This window comes from Hippopotamus amphibius, chromosome 5, assembly GCF_030028045.1.
Source record: "Hippopotamus amphibius kiboko isolate mHipAmp2 chromosome 5, mHipAmp2.hap2, whole genome shotgun sequence".
NCBI classification, from domain to species: Eukaryota; Metazoa; Chordata; class Mammalia; order Artiodactyla; family Hippopotamidae; genus Hippopotamus; species Hippopotamus amphibius.
The window spans coordinates 41279732-41299029 of NC_080190.1; the positions used below are offsets into that span (position 1 = coordinate 41279732).

General features: G+C 41.4%; 1 protein-coding gene across 1 annotated transcript in view; it reads left to right on the top strand.

The window, feature by feature from the left end:
• The first annotated feature begins 353 nt into the window (after window positions 1-353).
• The window catches only part of PRKG1 (protein kinase cGMP-dependent 1), a 1182497-nt gene continuing 1163552 nt past the window's right edge, over window positions 354-19298 (top strand). Inside the window, exon 1 of the mRNA XM_057734520.1 lies at window positions 354-888. Coding sequence (XP_057590503.1) covers window positions 623-888 — 266 coding nt within the window. The 5' untranslated portion in view covers window positions 354-622. The remainder of the gene's footprint in view (window positions 889-19298) is intronic.

The window sequence follows — 19298 nt, forward strand, 5'->3', positions numbered from 1 at the left end:
CACACACACACACACACACACACACCACAAAGTCTTTAGGCTCCAGTTACAAGCGCTGCGTCATCTGCCAGATCACATGGTAATTGTTGCTATTTCAAGGATCAAGTGGCATAAAGCTCCCCCCCCACCCCACCCCTTTCCTTTGGTACCATATAGCGTGCAAGAGTGATTATTGTGTGATGGGGTGAGACCAGGCTCACTGGTCCAACCCTCCCAGCTAGAAACCAGGCTCCCGGTGGGGTGGTGCGCGCGCCGTGTTCTCACGAAGTGATTGGGAAAGGGGGACGAGGGAGTGGGTCTCAGGGGAGGAAGGGCAGCTCTAATTGGTTTCTCAATGAAAGATAATCACCTATTCCCCGGAGAGGGCTGGGGATTAGCACTCTGCCTCTCCACTCCATCGCTTTTAGACTTCTCATCCTCCCCTCCGTGCTTTTAGTCCATTCAGCAGAAGTGGATCGAAGAAAGCGGCTTCTCGCGCCGCATTAGGGGCAGCAGCGCTGCGCTCGAGTACTTAGCGCCCATTCACTCGGCTCACTCCGTGCTCGCCTCGCCCGGCTGTTGTCCCAGCCGCCGCCGCCGCCACCGCCCGGGAAAAAGTTTCGCGGAGGGGCTCAGGGAAAACATGAGCGAGCTGGAGGAAGACTTTGCCAAGATTCTCATGCTCAAGGAGGAGAGGATCAAAGAGCTGGAGAAGCGGCTGTCAGAGAAGGAGGAAGAAATCCAGGAGCTGAAGAGGAAGCTCCATAAATGCCAGTCGGTGTTGCCCGTGCCCTCGACCCACATCGGTCCGCGGACCACCCGGGCACAGGGCATCTCGGCCGAGCCGCAGACGTACAGGTCCTTCCACGACCTCCGACAGGCATTCCGGAAGTTCACCAAATCCGAAAGGTAGGCGCCGGGGTGCGGCGCTGCGGGCCGGAGCGGGGCCACCACTCGCGGCAGGCTGGCCGGGTGGCCGTCCGGGCGGCGGCTCGGGGGCTGGGGGCTCCGGGCCGCGGCGGCGGGGGCTGCTCGGCGCAGGGCGCCCCTTGCTCTCCGCGCGGAGTGGGGGGTGGCCCTCGCGGGCCAGGAATGGGAAGTGTTTATTTTTATTTCTGCCCATCACGTGCTGTGCTTGTCTCCGAGGGGCTGGGAAAGGCGAGCTCCTCGGGGAGACGCGCCCCTGTGGCGTGGGGGGTGGGGAGAAGGAGCGTGGAAAGTTTTGTCGCGCCCGCTAACTTGGCCGCTCCGCACCCGGCTGCGGTCGCGCGGTCTTTCCTTCGCGCACCCCTGGGGGGGGGGCGCCCACGGCGGACAGAACCCGGCCCATCTCGGGGCCCGGAGAGCTTCCCGGAGGTGACCCCAGCCCCAGGCCACAGGGCATGCTCAGTGCGCCGCTGGAGACTCTCGGGAGCAGCGATGCGAGGCTGGACAGGGTTGGGTTCAATTTAGGGATTGAACTTGCCCAGAGCCCAAGCTCCGCTGGGAAGGCGCGGAGGGGGTGGGGAGAGGGAGGCGGGACTGGGGTGCGTCTGCGCTGCAGGGATCAGGCTCTGAGAGTCCCTTTCCAGACAGCAAGCGATGTCAGCAGGAAATTGTAAAGGAACCCCACTTTCTGGAAGTTCGTTTGCTCAGTTTGTGTCCCTTCCAGAAGTGGCCGCACTTTGGGCTGCCCAGGGTTTGGAGGCGACTCGGCTTAGTGACCTTGCACCTGAAGCAGGTTTGGGGCTACCGGTCAGCCCTGTCCCAGGCTGGATAATGCCCCCTCCTTGTTTGATTTTCTTCTGAGTCTCTCCCTGGAAAAGTTGGGATGAAGAGGGAGGGGAGCTATTTCTCTGGGCTCCTCCAAGTTCCTTCCTTTCCTCCTCCCGGCACGTTGTGAGCCAAGTCCTGCCAACTCAAAGTTGTGTGTCGCTCTTTCGTGGTGTGCAGAGGAGGCCGGGCGATTTGGCCACAAGTAGGAAGCTTTTGCTCTCCACTCGCCGCCTTCACCGGAGAAGGCTGATCGATTGGCTGCAGCATTAAAGCGCCTCTGGACATTAGGGAGAGGAAGTGCAGACTCCAAAGCCCATTACTGGCTTTTAGTCTCTGGAAGTGCACGGCCGAAAGTGCATTTCGCAGGATATTGAATATTCCATTAGGCGTGCCTTCATGCCCGCCTACCTCTTACCCCTTCCCTCTTGTTAGATCACTTGGTGTCTGAGTTTGGGGCCCTCAGGGGACCCCTAAATTAGTCCTTCCCCCTAAGCTCTCTGACTTTGAGGCCAGTACTTTCTAAAGAGCGTGTCCTCTTGTCCGTCTCCATCCAGGCCAGTTGCCGCACTCTGGATGTCCCCCACTCCTCCGCTGCCCCCTTTTCTTGTCTGTTTCAATTATGTACTGATTACAGTGTTTGTGTGTGGGGGTGGGGGAGGGGGAGCCAAGGGGACTGGGCAGGGGTTGAGAGTTATTAGAAGAGGGCCAGGAGCTGGGAGTGGGTTGGGGGAGAAAACAGGAATCAGGCAGGAAGGATTCACCTTGGGAACTGCAGGCCCACTCTGAACCAACATCTTAAGGGACAGCTTTCAGATTTCCTGAGCGAGACTCCACTTAAAAAAATGACACTGTCCACATGGCACCTTTTGGCCCAGGCTGCCTTGGAAGTTCCTATCAAATGGAACAATGGCATTCTTCCTTCTCTCAGGCCAAGACTGCAATCAGAGCTAATATTTGGCCTTGCCCTTGGTTAGGAAGCTGCTGCGTCTTGCCTCAGCTGAGCTGCGCATTCCTCGGCCGCTGCCCTGCCCCGCGCTCAGCAGCTGGAATCAATCTGCCCACCTCCTTAAGAAGCCACTTCATCAGCGGTCACCCGGCAGCTGTTCGCCTCCTAGGGCTGACCGGCTGGGGCTTTATCGCATTTTTGAAATTTCAAATCTGTGTCTGAGCTGTGCCCCTCCAAGAGTAACCAGCAACACCTCGCAGCAAAGAGGAGATTTCACGGGGGTCTGGTGAGGACAGGGGAGGAAACTCTCTCTCCCAAGGTCCACTCTCATTCAGGAGGTAGCTCTCAAAGAGGCACTTTTATTTTCCCTGATAAGAAATCTCCCTAGGAATGAGAGGCGTTCTTGTGTGCACTGAGAGGAAATGGCTGATCTTTTCATACGTACACACCGTCTTCCTTTTTCTATCCCTCCCACCACTCCCAACATTTTCGGGTTAGGGGTAGGAACATTCATCAAAAGAATGGGTCATGCGCAGTAGAGGTCGGCCGGGCGCGTATTTATGTCTGCAGCAACTAGCTGAAGTGCTTTTCGACTTCCTCTGTGCGCTGATTTACGCTGGGACTGAGTGTAAACTTTTTCCCACTCAGCACTTAGTTTTATACTTTCAAATGGAAGCGTGGAGTGTATTTTCAACAAGCTGACTCATTAGAGTTTAAAGGATTTTGACAGGTATAATATATGGGGATAGTAACCTCTGGAATTAGGTACAGTACCCTAGCATTTAAATAGATAGTATTAACTTAATTATCATTGGTGAGACACCTTATTTGGGCCAACAAAAGAAATAATTTAAAAAGTATCTCTGGGATACAACGTTTAACAGCAAACAAGATGCTTTCAAAATAAAAGTGATTTGCTAATTTTCAGATATTTGGGTTTGGGGAGTAGACACTCCGTCAGCTGGTGCATCCTTTGTTAAAAGCTGTGCCATCCTGATGGCTTACTGGGGCTGAAAGAGACGGCTTTATCGTAAAGCTAATGTTCAACTGCAGTTGCTATAGGATTTAGTGATAGCTATTCATGCTATGGGTTTGTTTCAGACTTTACTTAGGATACCCAGTTTTTATAGTAACAAGAAAAGAAACATAGTTTGAAAGCGTAGGAATTCTGTTTGGTGGGCAGAATGATAAAAGAGCTTTTGCCTACAACCACTGTTTTAGAAAATGATTGCAATCTGAAATATTTACATAATCAGTGGAAAAAATATCTTCAGCATTTATTGCAGTGGAAGGAAACGGGAGAATTCACTGACTGTTGTAATCAAGTCAGTCCAATTAGCCAGATTTCCATGTGTCCACAGAGGGTATAATGCACAATCTCCATTAAGAATGATCTAAGTACCTAAGGAATGCTTAGATGAAAATTATACTAGGGAAAGGGAAGATCTGAGCTCTCAGCATAAGTATCAAGTGTACAGTATGATGATCATGTTAAAAAGAAAACATCCGACTTATTGCAGTCCTCATTTTCAGACCCCTTGCAAATGCCTGTAGAGATCAAGTGATAATCATTGAAAACTGTAGGCTGTTTTGGATGACAGTGATGATACTTTACATTTATATATAACTTTCTGGCAAATAACTATTTCACATAGTTTTCTGTGAACTTCTGATTCCTAGCATGCATATACTCTAATATCCAAATTCTTCCCCTTACTTTTTATACATACACCTAAATTCCTTATTTTGACCACCTAGTTAGCTCAGAAGACTGCATACAGTTGTTGTTTTTAAATTAGCTTAAGTAAAGGCTAGAATCAATATTAATCTGTTACAGGAATAATGTATTTCAGAGCCATTTGAGCTATTCCTGTCATAGATCCCTTGATTCTTGATGATGTATATGCATCCTTTGGAACATGTACCTTCTTCCGCTGGGACATGGATGCTTTGGAATGAATGCCCCAGAAAACTCTTTGCCGTTTGCATCTCTGATTCATTTCAGCTGGTTTAACCTTCAGACTAAATCAAGGGATTTGGCCTAATTTTGATATAGGCAACCTCAATGAAATGAGTGGGTACCCGCGGAATTCTGGGCCCAGCTTATTAATTGTTCGCATAGAAAATACACAATGCTTTAAAATAGCGATAAGAATAATAAGGATAGCTAATCTTAGTGATTTTAACACAGTGCTAAGCTCTTTACTTTCAGTAGCTCATTGTTTTCTCCCAGTGGTCCTAGATCACATACGTACTTTTTATGTGAGGACTCAGGCTTGAAGAAATTAATTCGCTTACCCAAGATCTCACAGCTAGGAAATGCCAGACAAGTTTCAAACCCCAGTTTTGTGGTTTAGAGCCCCAGTTCTCAACAGTTATATTCTGTAGCCTTGGAATCTGGCCAGTTCTATCTTACTAACTGGCGAATCCTTCCAAATAGGAAGAAAAGAACCTGCCCTAAATTATAATAGGATTTTTTTTTTTTAAGTCTCAGAGCCAGCACGAACTGACCTTATGAAAAAGTGACCAAGGAGCTCTTGTATCCAGCACGTACACCTTGAATGTGCTGCGCCAGGCCAGAGTTTCCACAGGTGGTCCTGCTCTTGGGATTGTCATTTCCCAGTCATTCTCTCTTCTGCCTCCCTCACCCCACTTCTCTAGCTCAGTGTCATGTCGTAGGTGGTGCTATTGAATAGCGCAGTTAGAAAGGGTATGAAAAGGATCTCGGTTGCTGTCTTTGGATGTCATTCACTATACCCTTTGCCTTTTGCCTTACAGACCCCTCCTGCTAATCCTTTCATCCCTACCAATCCTTCCATCCAAAGGAATTTATTACTACCGGACAACATACCAATATGTTAACCAGTTACCCTTTCTGGATTAACACAGTAATGTTTTAACAGGCGCTTCTGGGAGAGGACATTCATTTAGCTTACTCAGATGAGTAATATTTATGATGAGAGTCAAAAGGGAGAAAAGTTGAGAAGGAGAAGGGAGGATTTTTAGGCAAGCTTTCTTGTCAAGATCCTTGAGTCTTCTCACATGTAATTTGAAGAGGACAGGTTCAGGGTATAAGCACCTCACACCTACTTCCAGGCAAAATGATACAGGAAGCAGATATTACCCTGGTTTTACTGATGAGAAAACTGAGCAAATCATTACTGAAGTGCCTCTTTTTTTTAATTTTTAAAAATTTTAATGTATTTATTTTTTATTTATTGGCTGCATCAGGTCTTCATTGCTGCGTGTGGGCTTTCTGTAGTTGTGGTGAGCGGGGGCTACTCTTCCTTGCAGTGCATAGGCTTCTTATTGTGGTGGCTTCTCTTGTTGTGGAGCATGGGCTCTAGGCACATGGGCTTCAATAGTTGTTGTCTGAAGTGCCTCTTAAGGAATCTCGGAAATGGGACCAGAAAAACAATGTAGGTTTCTTAATTTTGCATCAGTACTGGAGTTGGTGAATTGATATCTCCAAGTTATCTTCTGTTTATACTTATTATTTAAGACATATCCACTTTGCTTTGGGTTGGTTTGGGTTTGGGGATCATGTACATTTTCCAGATATATTGGTGAAACACCAGGAGTTCTTGTTCCACCTGAATCATTTGATATATGTATAGGTTGCAAGTGTTCATTTAATCATGTGTTCATCAGAGATTTGACTGACCCTCACGAAAATATTTACAAAAGACCTGAAAAAAACAAAAAACGTCCTTTTTCCTCTTTCCTGACTAAATGGCTGTTTCTCAGTGCCCTCTCCCCACACTATGTAGGAGATGCTGAGAGTGCATTAAACCCCTTTCTTTTGATAAGATTTTCAGGTGATTTCATAGTTGCTCTGGGTAGGAATAATTATTTTCATTTGCCACTGAGCATTTGCTTATCAGAGTTCAGAACCCTCTGTTATCTTGGATTCTTGTAGCTCTTGGAAGTTACTGTGAGTTCTGAGATAAACCAGGGATAGTGTATCCTGTTTCACAAAAGTGAAAGCTCAGAAGTTTGGAAATTGTCAAAAACGAGTACTGACCTGGAGCCTCGCTTTGTTAGTGTTCTGTGCTGTTGGATCCCTGAAGAGAGAAGAGGCTATATATACATGTATGTGTCTATGTGTATGTATATGTATGTGTACACACATCTACATACACACAAATTGCCAATTTATTCAGTTTATGATTTTACACTTCTTACAGTAATTTTTATTCTGAAGCTTCTCTAGTTTGGCCCAAGCAGTTTCTTGGGGAAAGGAGGAGTTACTGCTTGGGCTGTTATCATAAAATGGATGACAGCATCTTGCAGCTCGTCGAATGCTCGTGCTTGGTGTTAGACACACAGTCCAATACAGTCTCCCAGAGCAAGGTACTAGAACCAGTCTCTGCTGCTTCTTATCCAAGTACCTCCTACTTTTACCCAGTGATGATTTTCTTTGCTTTGTTCTTGGATCTGCCTGTGTTGTGCGTCTCTCATTTGGGTCCCTGGTTCCTCTCTTCTATCTTGACATCTGGAACTCCTGCCAGATCTATCCTTTGCAAAACTCATACAGCCCCAAACGTAGAATAGAGGTCTTGCTCAGAATAGTACTCTAACCTTTTAAAATCTTTCACGTCTACAGATATTTCAGATATTGTACAGATATTGTACAATTTGAATTTCCTAAAATTTTAAAAATAATTACTTGCTCATATTGAAAATATACGGTGCTTTAAAATATTTCTCAATGAAAAGTTGATATTTCCAGAAAATATGTATCTTTGAAACAGATTTGTTTTATTGTATAAATAGGCTGATAGAACTAATCACTTCTTTGTTGTTCTAAACAACAGATTCCTCTTAAAAAACTCTTAACCTTATGCTGCATGACTCCGCCTACACAGTTAGTGGATCACAGACTTCAGTGTACATTATGTTGCCTTTATTTTAAACGTTTTCATATTGTTTTTTATGTGGGAATATAATAGAAACCCATGCTACCTTAGAAAATAGTGCAGTTTTAAATTCAATCGATATAAAGTTTATATTAGCTAGAAAGTTGTAAAATACTTTCTATAATTTGTCCTGTCCAATGTGTTGCCTGTATAGTTAACCTTTTTTTAGTGCATGTTGATTTGACAATTCTTGGAAATCAGTCCTAAGCAGTTAATATGTTGACACTAGGAGATGATTTGGGTTGATTTTATTACATGGATGAACATGCTGATAGCACTTTGGTGTGTAAGGGGATAACATGCTGATTTCATCTGAGTGTTTATTGAATAAATGGATTTGCCTTAATAAGGCAAATCCAGTAAGACATCTGCTATAATTACCTTGTTAGGACTTAGTTTGAATTTTTTTTTACTTGTGATAAAGATGATACAGGTACAATTCTTAAATTATGCTCTCAGACTTGTTGCTAACTCAAACTGCTCCTCCTTTCTAGATCAATTTAGAGAGGGCTTCAAAATGTGTTTTAAATCCAGAGATGTCTTTATTTGAGCACTTTCACCTCAAATGCTGCAAAAATGCTACTGACAAACTTTATAGGGAATCCTTAAAGTACTTATATATTGGCCTCTTACAAATACTTGTAGGTCTGTTTGTTCAGCTCTGTGATGCTGTTATTGCTTGATGAGCAAATCTAAAGCCTTTGAGTAAATGTTAGTATTTTCCTTGATGACTCTCATTGCCCTCATGGTGTGGGTAATGTTAATTTCATGTCTCGCATGACCACCAGGGAACTTCACTACATATGCTAAAAATTCTCAAAATAGAAAATTCTTTTATATCTTAGGTTGTAAACCCCTGGGTAGAAACCAGGTCTGTTTATAGTAAAAATTCCAACCCTATAAAACCCTCAGCTTACCATACATTTCTCTTCCCACGTGCTAATTTTCAGAGGCAGGGTAAGAACAGCACATACCTAGAATGTATTAAAAACAAACAGATTAAAAAAAAAAAAAACCCCACCCTGAAACCTTCTAGAGGATAAAAGCAATTCATATTCAATTCAGTCTCCTCTCAGAGAATAAGTTCACTCTAAAATACTCAGGATAATGTTTCACGTCTTACTCCAGCAGATTTCAGCTGCAGTGTCATGACACACAGTGGTGTGTATTTGATTAGTTGTGAGGTTAAAATGAGTAAATAATACGCTAAAAGCCAAACTTCGTGAATTATTTGCTTCTTAGGAAATAAGGTTGAGTGCATTCACAGCACCTCCCTGGGGATGGGTTTTGACTTGCTTTCCGGATTGGCTTCCCCAGCTGGGAGGATGACAGCTATATGGCAGGAAGTTGCACAGAACCCACAGTCAGTCATGTCTTTTCACAAGAGCATGTTGCACGTGGGAACATCATCCATCTCGTGAGTCACTGCAGAAAAAATGTTTGAGAACTTCTGATCTGAACTATGGCTCTAAAATATAAAAGTCTTGATGCTGTGATGTGTAAAGCTGCTTATTTATAAATAATGGTTGTTAGATTTACTAACTCTGCTTAGCATGTATGCATCAGAGCCCCATTTCCCAAAGTGTGATGTTCATATATTGGTGGCATCAGGGACGCTACTAGGTGGCACACAAGTTAATTTATTTTATGTTTACAGTAAGGAATTTTAATATACTGACGGAAAAGATGTAACAATCACATTATATATACTATGCCCTGTGGCTACTGTTGCTTAGAATAAGACTTCGTTTTAAGGGTTCCTAGATTTTAAAGGAAAATGTAGAAAAATACAGATTGTGAATAACATAGACGTGAATAACACAAAAGAGGGAAAGATGGTTTTAAAGTCATTTTCAACAAGGAATGAAAGAGATTGTTTTCATACTCCATCTATGTTGTGGAAGGTTCTGGCTAACTGAGTTCTTACTATACCTGTCTTTGGGTGACTCCTTGGATGGGTGGCTGTCAGTTTCTCCACAGGAATTGGAGTGGGGACATAGAGTTAGATGGAAACGGTGGTTTTTATAAAATACACTCTTGCTCTGATGGTAAATCAATCTGGTTAAGAATTACTCACTTTAATAGATCGTCAGAGAAGTGTGGGATTTACCCCCAGATATATGAATTCCTTTGCCGTGTCACAGTGAATGGGAAGTAATACAGGGATGTGGGGCCTCCAGTCTCCATTCCGCCCAGGGGTCGCTGGGCAGCTCTCCCTTCCCAGAGTGTGTCCCCAGTGCCCCTCCTTGGATCCTAAGAGCTGGTGTCTGTGTCTGTGAAGGGCGGTAGTGGGGCATCTTGTAGCCAGAATACGTGATGCTTTTTTTCTTTGTTTCTCTGTAAAAGTACAATTTGGAAAAAGTTTGGAAGGGAAAGTCTTTCGTAAAATACACATATATTTTCCTATAATCTGTATTCCCTTTACTTGTAGGAAACTAGATTAATCTAAAAGATAAATTTCCTTTTAACAAGTATTTTTGTGAAAAGAATGCTTTTGTGGAAAAATGAGAAAAATATAAAGAGAAAGGAGGGAATTTATTACAGGCAGAAGGAGGAATTGGCAACACTCCATTCTTCTTTCAGAATATAGTGCAGGTGGTCTCCCTACCCACTTAAGAAAGGGACTCATTGAGGTTTGGACATAGGTACCCTCCAAAACGTAGGGGGGAAAGGGAGGTGGAGGGAGAGGGAGGGAAGGAGGGAGAGGGAGGGGAGGAGGGAGAGGGAGGGAAGGAGGGAGAGGGAGGGGAGGAGGGAGAGGGAGGGGAGGAGGGAGAGGGAGGGGAGGAGGGAGAGGGAGGGGAGGAGGGAGCGAGCAAGAAGATTCCAAAAATTACCACAAGATGGCAGCAGGAGTATACTATTTAGCAATTGCACAACTAGTAGTTTGGAATGTCCTTTAGTTGAATTTCAAAATAGTCTCAAACACATAACTTTCCTTTTTTAACTGAATTAGAATTGGTTCACAATATTATGTTAGTACAACATAGTGATTCTATATTTTGAGACTGCACTCCATTTAAAGTGATTATAAAATATTGGCTATAATCCCTGTGCTGTGCAATACACGCTTGTAGCTTTTATACATAGTAGTTTGTGCCTTTAAAGCCCCTACCCCTATCTTGCCACCCTTTCCCTCTTCCCACTGGTAACCACTAATTTGATGTCTATATCTGCCTGTCTGTTTCTGTTTTGTTACATTCACTCACTTGCTTTATTTTTTTAGCTTCCACATATAAATGAAAACATAGCTTTCTTAATATGAAGATTCAAGTGTTTGGAAAGTGTATTCCCTGAATACATATGGTATTATAGTTTTCCAATTAGTAGTGATTTGGGGGAATGTGTTTAAAAAGCCACAGTGCAGTGTTCTTTAGTGTTTAGTCTAAACCAAAAGAGAAACCAGTAGTGCCCTTTGCATACAGAGAGCTCTTTTGACTTTGATATCAGTCGGAGGGAAATTCCTAAAACCCCTGTGAGGAAACCTCTGGACTCATATTTGGCTGAGAAAAGAAAATTGAGAGAAAGAATGGAAAATTAATAGTAGTAAAAAATATGTGTGAGAAGATAGAATAAAGGGAATGGTTTCATATTCAGTCCTGTTTCCCCCGATAAGGAACTAAAAGACAATTATTACAAGAAAAAATCAGCTATTAGACGAAACTTCTAATAGTTTCTAAGAGGTTGTTTGATCTCCTTGATACTCTGTGATTCTCAAACATAATTAGGTAAATCTTAACATGGCCTTTTGCAGTCTGAGGTCCTTTTTAGAAAAAGAATTTAATATTCTAATGTGATTACTTACATACATTAAGTATTTTTAAGAGAAAAGCCAAATGTTTTCTGGGATGCCCTAAATATAAACTGCCTTTCAACAATTCTAGAGTAAAAAGAAATGAGTGTAGTCTGACCTACCACAAAGGGATAGATTGTGGGTCGTACCTAATGGACTGTAAGTTTTTGAATCAATATTCCCTTGGAAAGTGCCATTCAGGCTTCCTGTAAAAGGCTATTTCATTCCGTCTGTGACCCAGCTCATGTGAAAGCCCCCAGGGGACTGGAAGTGAAGTAGTCTTGCTGATGCCAACATTCGTGATTTAACACTGGGGAGAAATGTACTTATTTCTGTCTGTCCCAGTAACCAAGGGTCAATGCCAAAATGAAGTTGTAGTGTGCGTAAGAAAGAATTCAAGTGTGATCACGTGGCCTCTTTCATGGGTTTCTTTGCTCAGATATTGCATTATATTGTACTTAGATACACAAGCAAGAGGGGAAATAGAGGAAATTTACCACTGCACAATTTGATTCCCTATTTGACAATAAGTTGCCGTTGTAAAAAAGTTTTGAAACTCTGAAATATATTTATTTGAAGCTGTCAGTATACAAAACTGCTCTTTGGGGCAGTCATTTATATTTTTCCTAGGGTAGGGGAAAAAATGTTAAACTATGACTGCAAGAAAGGATCAATGATAAAGTATAGCATATGCTTTCTGTTGTCTGCAGGGCTGAGAAAAAGAAGAAAATCTAGTCACTGTTAGACATGCTGAAGCAAGAGATAAGTAGCAGTACCTTTTGTTTTTTCCTGATCTTTCTGGTTGGTGGTCAAGGCAAAACAAATTTCTGAAGTGTGGAGGCAGAGTTGGAAGCATCCTGTCTTGAAATCCCCTGGTTATCTAGCCTCTCCAGGGCATTACCAGGGATGTCCACGCAGGAGGAAACAGGCCTTAGACTCAATGGGCTTCTTGATACTAGAGCAATTTTTTAGAAAGTTTCTTTTGTGTGGTTCTGCACCCGTATTCACCATGTTAAAATCTGGACACGCTTTTTGATATTTCAGATTTGCCGATTTTAAGCTTTCCTTGGACTATGACTACTCCTCTGGTTGTTTTAATTGCCAAAGTAATGCATGCTAGTTGTCAGACAATAAAAAGAGATACAAAATTTGATCTTCTCTCCCCAGTTTTCCCCACCTATCCTTCAGCATGCAGCCAATGTTAACCTTTTATGTATGCTTATGCAAACTTTTTTTATATGGAGAACTTCTCTGCTCATTTGGAGTTTATGGCTTGTTTGTTTTTCTAACTGAAGTAGAATCATCCCATAACACTCCTCAGCAACCTGCTTTTTTTCCCCTTAACTATAGCTCCTATAGCTCCTTTCTTTCCAGATCAATCCATGTTGGTCTAATAGCCATGTACTATGCCATTGTATCTATGTACTTCAGCTTACTAATATTGATAGTTATTTGTTTTTGTTTGTGTTTTGTAAGCATAAGCCACACTGCAGCTAACATTCTTGTACACATTTTCCCTATGTCTTTTATTTATATGTGGGATAAATTCCAAAGAGTGAGAGTGGTAGGTCAAAACAGTTGCTAATTTTCGGTGTGACTTTTTAAGTTTGTGATTATGTATAAACTTTCTATATCAGATAAATGATCTCTAGCCTTTTCTGTTAAAAATAAAAGACATATGAATGGCACTGACAAAATCAATTTTCTACATTAAAGGAAGAATTTTTAAAAAAATCAAACATATAGCAGAAACATGCGGAAAGTTATTTACTTCTTTTTGATACTTGAGTTGCATTCGTGAGAACACTCTTTTGAAGCAATGTTTACATGCCCTTTTACTTTTCAGATTTATAAAGTTCATATTGTGTTTTGGCTTGACTTTTTTTTAAGCTGAGTAAAACTTTTGAATTCCTACGATGTGATACTGAAAGTAAGGATAAAATTATTTGTATATACTACTCTTAAATAACTGAAGTTCATCTTTAAGAATCACAATGGTTTGTTTTTATTTCATCAAAATATATTTTTGATACTTTAAAGATTCTGAGGAACTTATTCCCACTGGAGAAAATAACAAATTCCAAATCTCTCAGCTCCATTTTTTTTTTTTAAAAGGCCGGTGGGAAGATTTGGACATATATGGTATTGGAACTACTCAGTGGAGCTTTCTTTTTATAGGATGGCAACTTCTGGGAGAGTTTTCTTTTCTTTTTTTGATCATTGTTATGATATTGAATTAGATTTACTGAAAGGTAATTTTGCAGACATTTATTTCAATCAGAAGTCAGTCATATCGCATATAATCAATCATGAAGTTGAAGCCAAAAAGTGAAACTGATCTTGGCGAGTAAGAGGAGTAATCTCAGAGATTTTAGCCTAGTCTTATAGAGAAATGACCTGAAACTATCATGATAATTAAAACAATGGGCTTTGGAGCCACAGACCTAAGGTTGATCTCTGACTCTTCCTGCACATATGGCTGTGTGATTTTAAACAAATTGCTCTACCTCTCTGAGCTTTAGTTTCTACATCTATAAAATTGGGATGATGCTACTTCCTCCCCCTAAGGCTTTGTACACAGGGGATACCCTCTCTGTATGTGTTTGTGGAATAAAAAAAGATGATGAGTGTAAAGTGCTAAGTAAGAGTGCTTCCAAACATGTAACAACAAAAGGTTTGAAAAGTTGTACAGATTTTTTACAACGTTAGGTCTGGTATTAAAACATTATAGAACCTCATGCCTAGAAAGGATTATAGGAGATTTCCTTGTTTATTCCCTTTAATGAACAAAAACATTAATGACAAACAGTTAAAAATTGAGAGGTTCGTAAATATTGTGATTTTCCAATGACATGACGCTCATTAGTGACAAAACTGAGATTAGATCCCCCATCTCTTATTTGCCATTCTCCTTAAATCCATCTTAAACATCTTAAGTGATGAGTGAAATGAGGAAAAACTAAAAATTTGTAAATTGGAACAACAGACAAGTGGAAATAAGATGGTTAGATGCTGTCTCCATTTTATAAAAAAATACTAAAAATGTACATGTATGATCAGGCAGAGCAAAGGACTCAAAATGTGCTGTTACCCAGTTTAGCATCCCAGGCAACTCTAGAGGACCGTTTGTGTAAGTTTCTTAGAAGAGCTGTTTCTTAAAGGCCCAGGGTTTAAGTGAAACCCTGCCTTGAACTTCCCATAAAGGATGATAATAAGGCAGGAATGCTCAGGGGACCAGCTATGTCAGGCTCAGGGAAAGACACTGGAGGCCCTGGAATAGTCTTTCGGAGTGGAGGTTCAGCACAGTGGGAGCATCTCCATGGCTTGGGGTTATTGACAGGTGTGATATTCTGTCAGGCTGGAAGCCTTATTTCTCGGGAGCTTTTCTATTCCTTCTTTCATTGTGTATTGTTCAGTCCTCGTAAATGATGAAGAGTGTGTAGCTTTTCATATCTAGCAGAGCTGTAGGCCTAGAGATTTGGGTGGAGGCTCTTTGTAGGTGTTCTAACAGCCTGTAGGCTGGAGGGGAATGTCACTAGACATTCCTGTCTGTGCCTGTCTGCCCAAGTTGACAGTAAGTGTATACGTTTGTGTATTCTCAGTGCCTGTTTGCAGTTTAGAAGCTGATTTGACTATATTAGATCTTTTCAGTTTGGACAAATACTAGTCCAGATTTTATTTCTCCCAAGGCAATTTCATCTGTCAGTCAGCTCAGATGGGGAAAGATATATAAAGTCACATATGTCATAACCAAAGCCAGGTTCTGTCCTTACCAGCCTGAAACTAACAGGTAAAATAACATCCAAAGCCTCAGCCTCTTCAATTGTTGAAAACCCCGTGAGGTTGAGAGGCAAAAGTGAGCTTGCTTATATAATAGATTTAGCTCACTGCCTCCTAGAGTACAGTCATTCAATAAACTTTAGCTCTCATTGTTATTATTTACTGATTCTGACTTCATTCACAAAATGTATCATGACTTGTAACTCTGTGCCAGAATTTCCATGCGTATTCTTCCCATATTTCTAACTCCATGCTTGGTCCTAATTCTGCTCATTGAAATAGCTCCGACCCCATTTTCAGAGTCATTTCCTGAATCACAGATGGCACTCCGACAGAGGCCATATTTAGGAGTTATTTTCCCGTCTATTTTTCATCCACAGCGTAGTCTCAGTTTTCTTTCTACAAATTTGACACCCCTCCCCCACCCCCCATCTTATTAGAAATTTACCACTCTTGTACTAGATTTAAGGCCCCCTCTGCAGCTATCTGCTCTCACTCAGAATTGAATAAACTCAGGGCTTCTCAAACTCTAAATTGCATTTGAATCACCCGGGGAATCTTATTAACCGCAGTTTCTGATTCAACAGCCCTGGGAAGGGGCCTGAGATTCTGCCTTTGTAATTAGGTCTCACGTGATGCTAATGCTACTGGCCTTCAGATCCTTAAATAGCAAGGGATCAACCAGTGATTTTCATTGATTCCTTCCTCCTTTCCTCTTTTTCTTTTTTTTTTTTTGGCATTCAAGTCGAGTTTTCTGTACAAATAAAGTACAATCAGATGCACTAATGGAAGTTAGTGTGTTTATAATACATTAACGTGGATTACATTATAAGATTAACTCGTTATCTAGGAAAGCCTAGAGGAAACATTCTAGTATTTTTCCTTCTGGACAATAGGCACACACAGCTATACAGTGTAAAGGCTGAGCACAGAGGCTATGAAATCAGATAGGCTTGGGTTTAAAGCCATTAATATCTTTGTCACATTGCTTAACCTCTTGGAACTTCAGTTTCCCACTCATAAAACAGGGATAAGAAGGCCCACCTAAAACCGATGCTATGCCGAAGACCTGTCAGAAGCATGCAGTAAATGACAGCCAGTGCTTCCGCTGTTTTACTACTAGCATTCTGGAGGCAAAGTCAAATTTGTCCTCAAATGAAAAATGTGATCCGGGAAGAATTTTAATTCAGATAAAATGTGAAAGTGAGAAATACTAAGTCAGCACTGGTAAGAGCTTACTCTGTATAGGTCACTTTGTTTGCACGAACTCATTTGCTCTTTTCAACCATCCCATGTTTTCTCCTGATACCTCCAGCAGGACCTGCTCCATACGCTCTGTATAGATGAGGAAACTTGGTCCAAACACCACGAATGAGGTGATTTATTCAGAGGCTCTCTGACCTAGGACTGTCTGGCTCCAACACTGTATTAGATCATAATCACGGCAGCTGCACAGGGAGAACTATGAGGAACCAGGCATTGTGAAGACCCTTAGATTATTCCAGTGCCCAGCGGTTCTTTTTTTTTTTAACTTTCCATTTTATATTGGAGTATAGTTGATTAACAATGTTGTGTTAGTTTCAGATGTACATCAAAGTGATTCAGTTATATATATGCATGTATCTATTCTTTTTCAAATTCTTTTCCCAATTAGGTTGTTACAGAATATTAAGCAGAATTCCCTGTGTTATACAGTAAGTCCTTGTTGGTTATCCATTTTAAATATAATAGTGTGTGCATGTCAATCCTAAACTCCCTAACTATCCCCCCTCATTCATCCCCCTGTAACCATATACAATGGAATATTACTCAGCCATAAAAAAAGAATGAAATAATGGCATTTGCAGTCACATGGATGGACCTAGAGATTATCATACTGAGTAAAGTAAGTCAGACAGAGAAAGAGAAATATCATATGATGTTGCTAATATGCAGAATCTAAAAAAAATAATACAAATGAGCGTATTTACAGAACAGAAACACACAGATTTAGAGAACGAATTTATGCCCAGTGGTTCTCAAACTCTAGTGCACGTAAACATCTCATGGAAACTTTGTTATAATAAAGGTTCCTAGGCTCCTTCCTCAAAGATTCAGACTTCACAGATTTGGGAAATTTGTAACCAGGACATTTGCCAGACTGTCCTGGAGAAACATCTCTGTAGGTGTATCCTGTGGGGCCCGTGACCATATGAATTAGACTCCCTGGCTGCTGTAACAAATTACCGCAAACTGGATAGCTTGAAACAACACAAATGTATTCTCTTACAGTTCTGGAGACTAGAAGTGTGATTCAGGGTGTCAGCAGGGCCATGCTCTCTCTGAAGACTCCCGGGGACAACCCTTCCTTGCCTCTTATGGTGGTTGCCAGAGCTCTTTGGTGTTTCTGGCTTGCAGGTGCATTGCTACAAATCTCTGCCTTTGTTCACGTGAGTATCTTCCCTCTGTGTGTGCCTGTCATTGAATTTAGGGCCCACTCTCATCCAGGATGACTTCATATTGATTACATCTGCAAAGACCCTGTTTCCAAATAAGGTCGCTTTCACAGGTTCCTGATGGAATTTGAAATTTGGTGGTGGGGGTGGGACAGTGTTCAGCTCAGTACACCATGCCATCTGTTTTTTTATCTTCTTTCAAGCCCAAGGTACAAAGTTGTGACTTCCGAAGTCTGCTGAGCCCTGTGGAAAAGAAGTTTTTGGATGAGACGAGGGGTGAAAGACATAGCTAGGAAACGAGGCAAGGTTTTACAGAGGCTTTTCCACCTGCCATTTCCAGCTGCCCTCCCCTCCTCTCACCCCTTATTTATCAGAGGATACGGTGTTGATTGATAGTTCTTTGGTTCAGATTAAAGTATTAGCCTCTTGTGGTTCCTTGAAATGTCACAGATCTCTGGTGGTTTATGGTTCTCTTGTTTTTGAGGTGTGACTTTTGTAAAGATTTCCAGGAAACCAAAATTGGGCTTAAAGCCAGAGACAACTAGTGATTTTCATTTCTGTAGACTGCAGTTTTCTTACCTGTAATTTTAGGGGGAAAGAAACTTTTATGCTATAATTTCAACACTTTACTTCCCTATAATTTTGGTAAATTGTTTCCTTAGGGTTACAAAGAACAAGTAGAAGAAACCTCAAATAGACATATTACGATAAAGGCAATTTTGCTTTGGCACATTTATGTAGACAATGTCAACATACAAACTCACTTAGAAAATCTCTAAATGTTTCAGTCAATTAGAATTATACATTTTAAAACAGCAGGGTTATATTTAGATATAGACTATTTTTTAGGTTGGCATTATTTTATATATTTTAAAGTAGAATTTAAGTATTTCTCTCGCTTCTATCCCAAGCTAAGGTGCACACACACATATTTTGTAACCTAATCGGAGGGGTTTTGTTAATGTATCCTATAATAGAAATTGTATTCCTACCACTCAGAATTTAAACTTTGCCTTAAACACTTAAGAAGTGTTCAAAAGACAGTGTGAATTGGTGATTTGACAGTCTATTGGTGATTTGCTTTTATATAAAATAAATTATGTAATACAGGAAGTCTGCTTACCATTTGAAAATATAATTTAAAATGTGTGATAGTTTGGGTCTGTTTCTATTTGAATATATTTAATTCTCAAGCACTCCTTATTCAGGATGCTTCAAAGAATCCAGGCCTCTGGGAATGGTTTTGGGCTTCTTCATAGTATAGCATATTTAATGATGTATTGTTCAGTATGGACTCATTGAGGCTTTTTAGAAAGAAAAAATCTGTCAGAATACTTGTGCTACCCAGATACACATATCCATCCGTTCTCCTCGAGATTGTGTATTCCTGTCTATCTGCCATCTGATTTTTTTTTTCCCAGAAAGTTTGTCTTCTCATTGCTGAAAGAGATCTTAGGAATAATTCAAATGGCCATTTCATTTAATAGAAACTTTACTGGAAACATCCTCTCAGAAGTGGGAGGAGGGGTCAACGAAGGGTGGCTTCCTTGCAGTGGGTAACTGGCCCCTGTTTTGTGGTAATTTTCCAGGGCCATCTTTGCTACTTAGTTGTATAAAGGTAATTTAAAAGGTAAGTGGGGAATTCCATGGCGAAAATGCAGTGGAATGAATTCTACTACCTAGCATTAGTC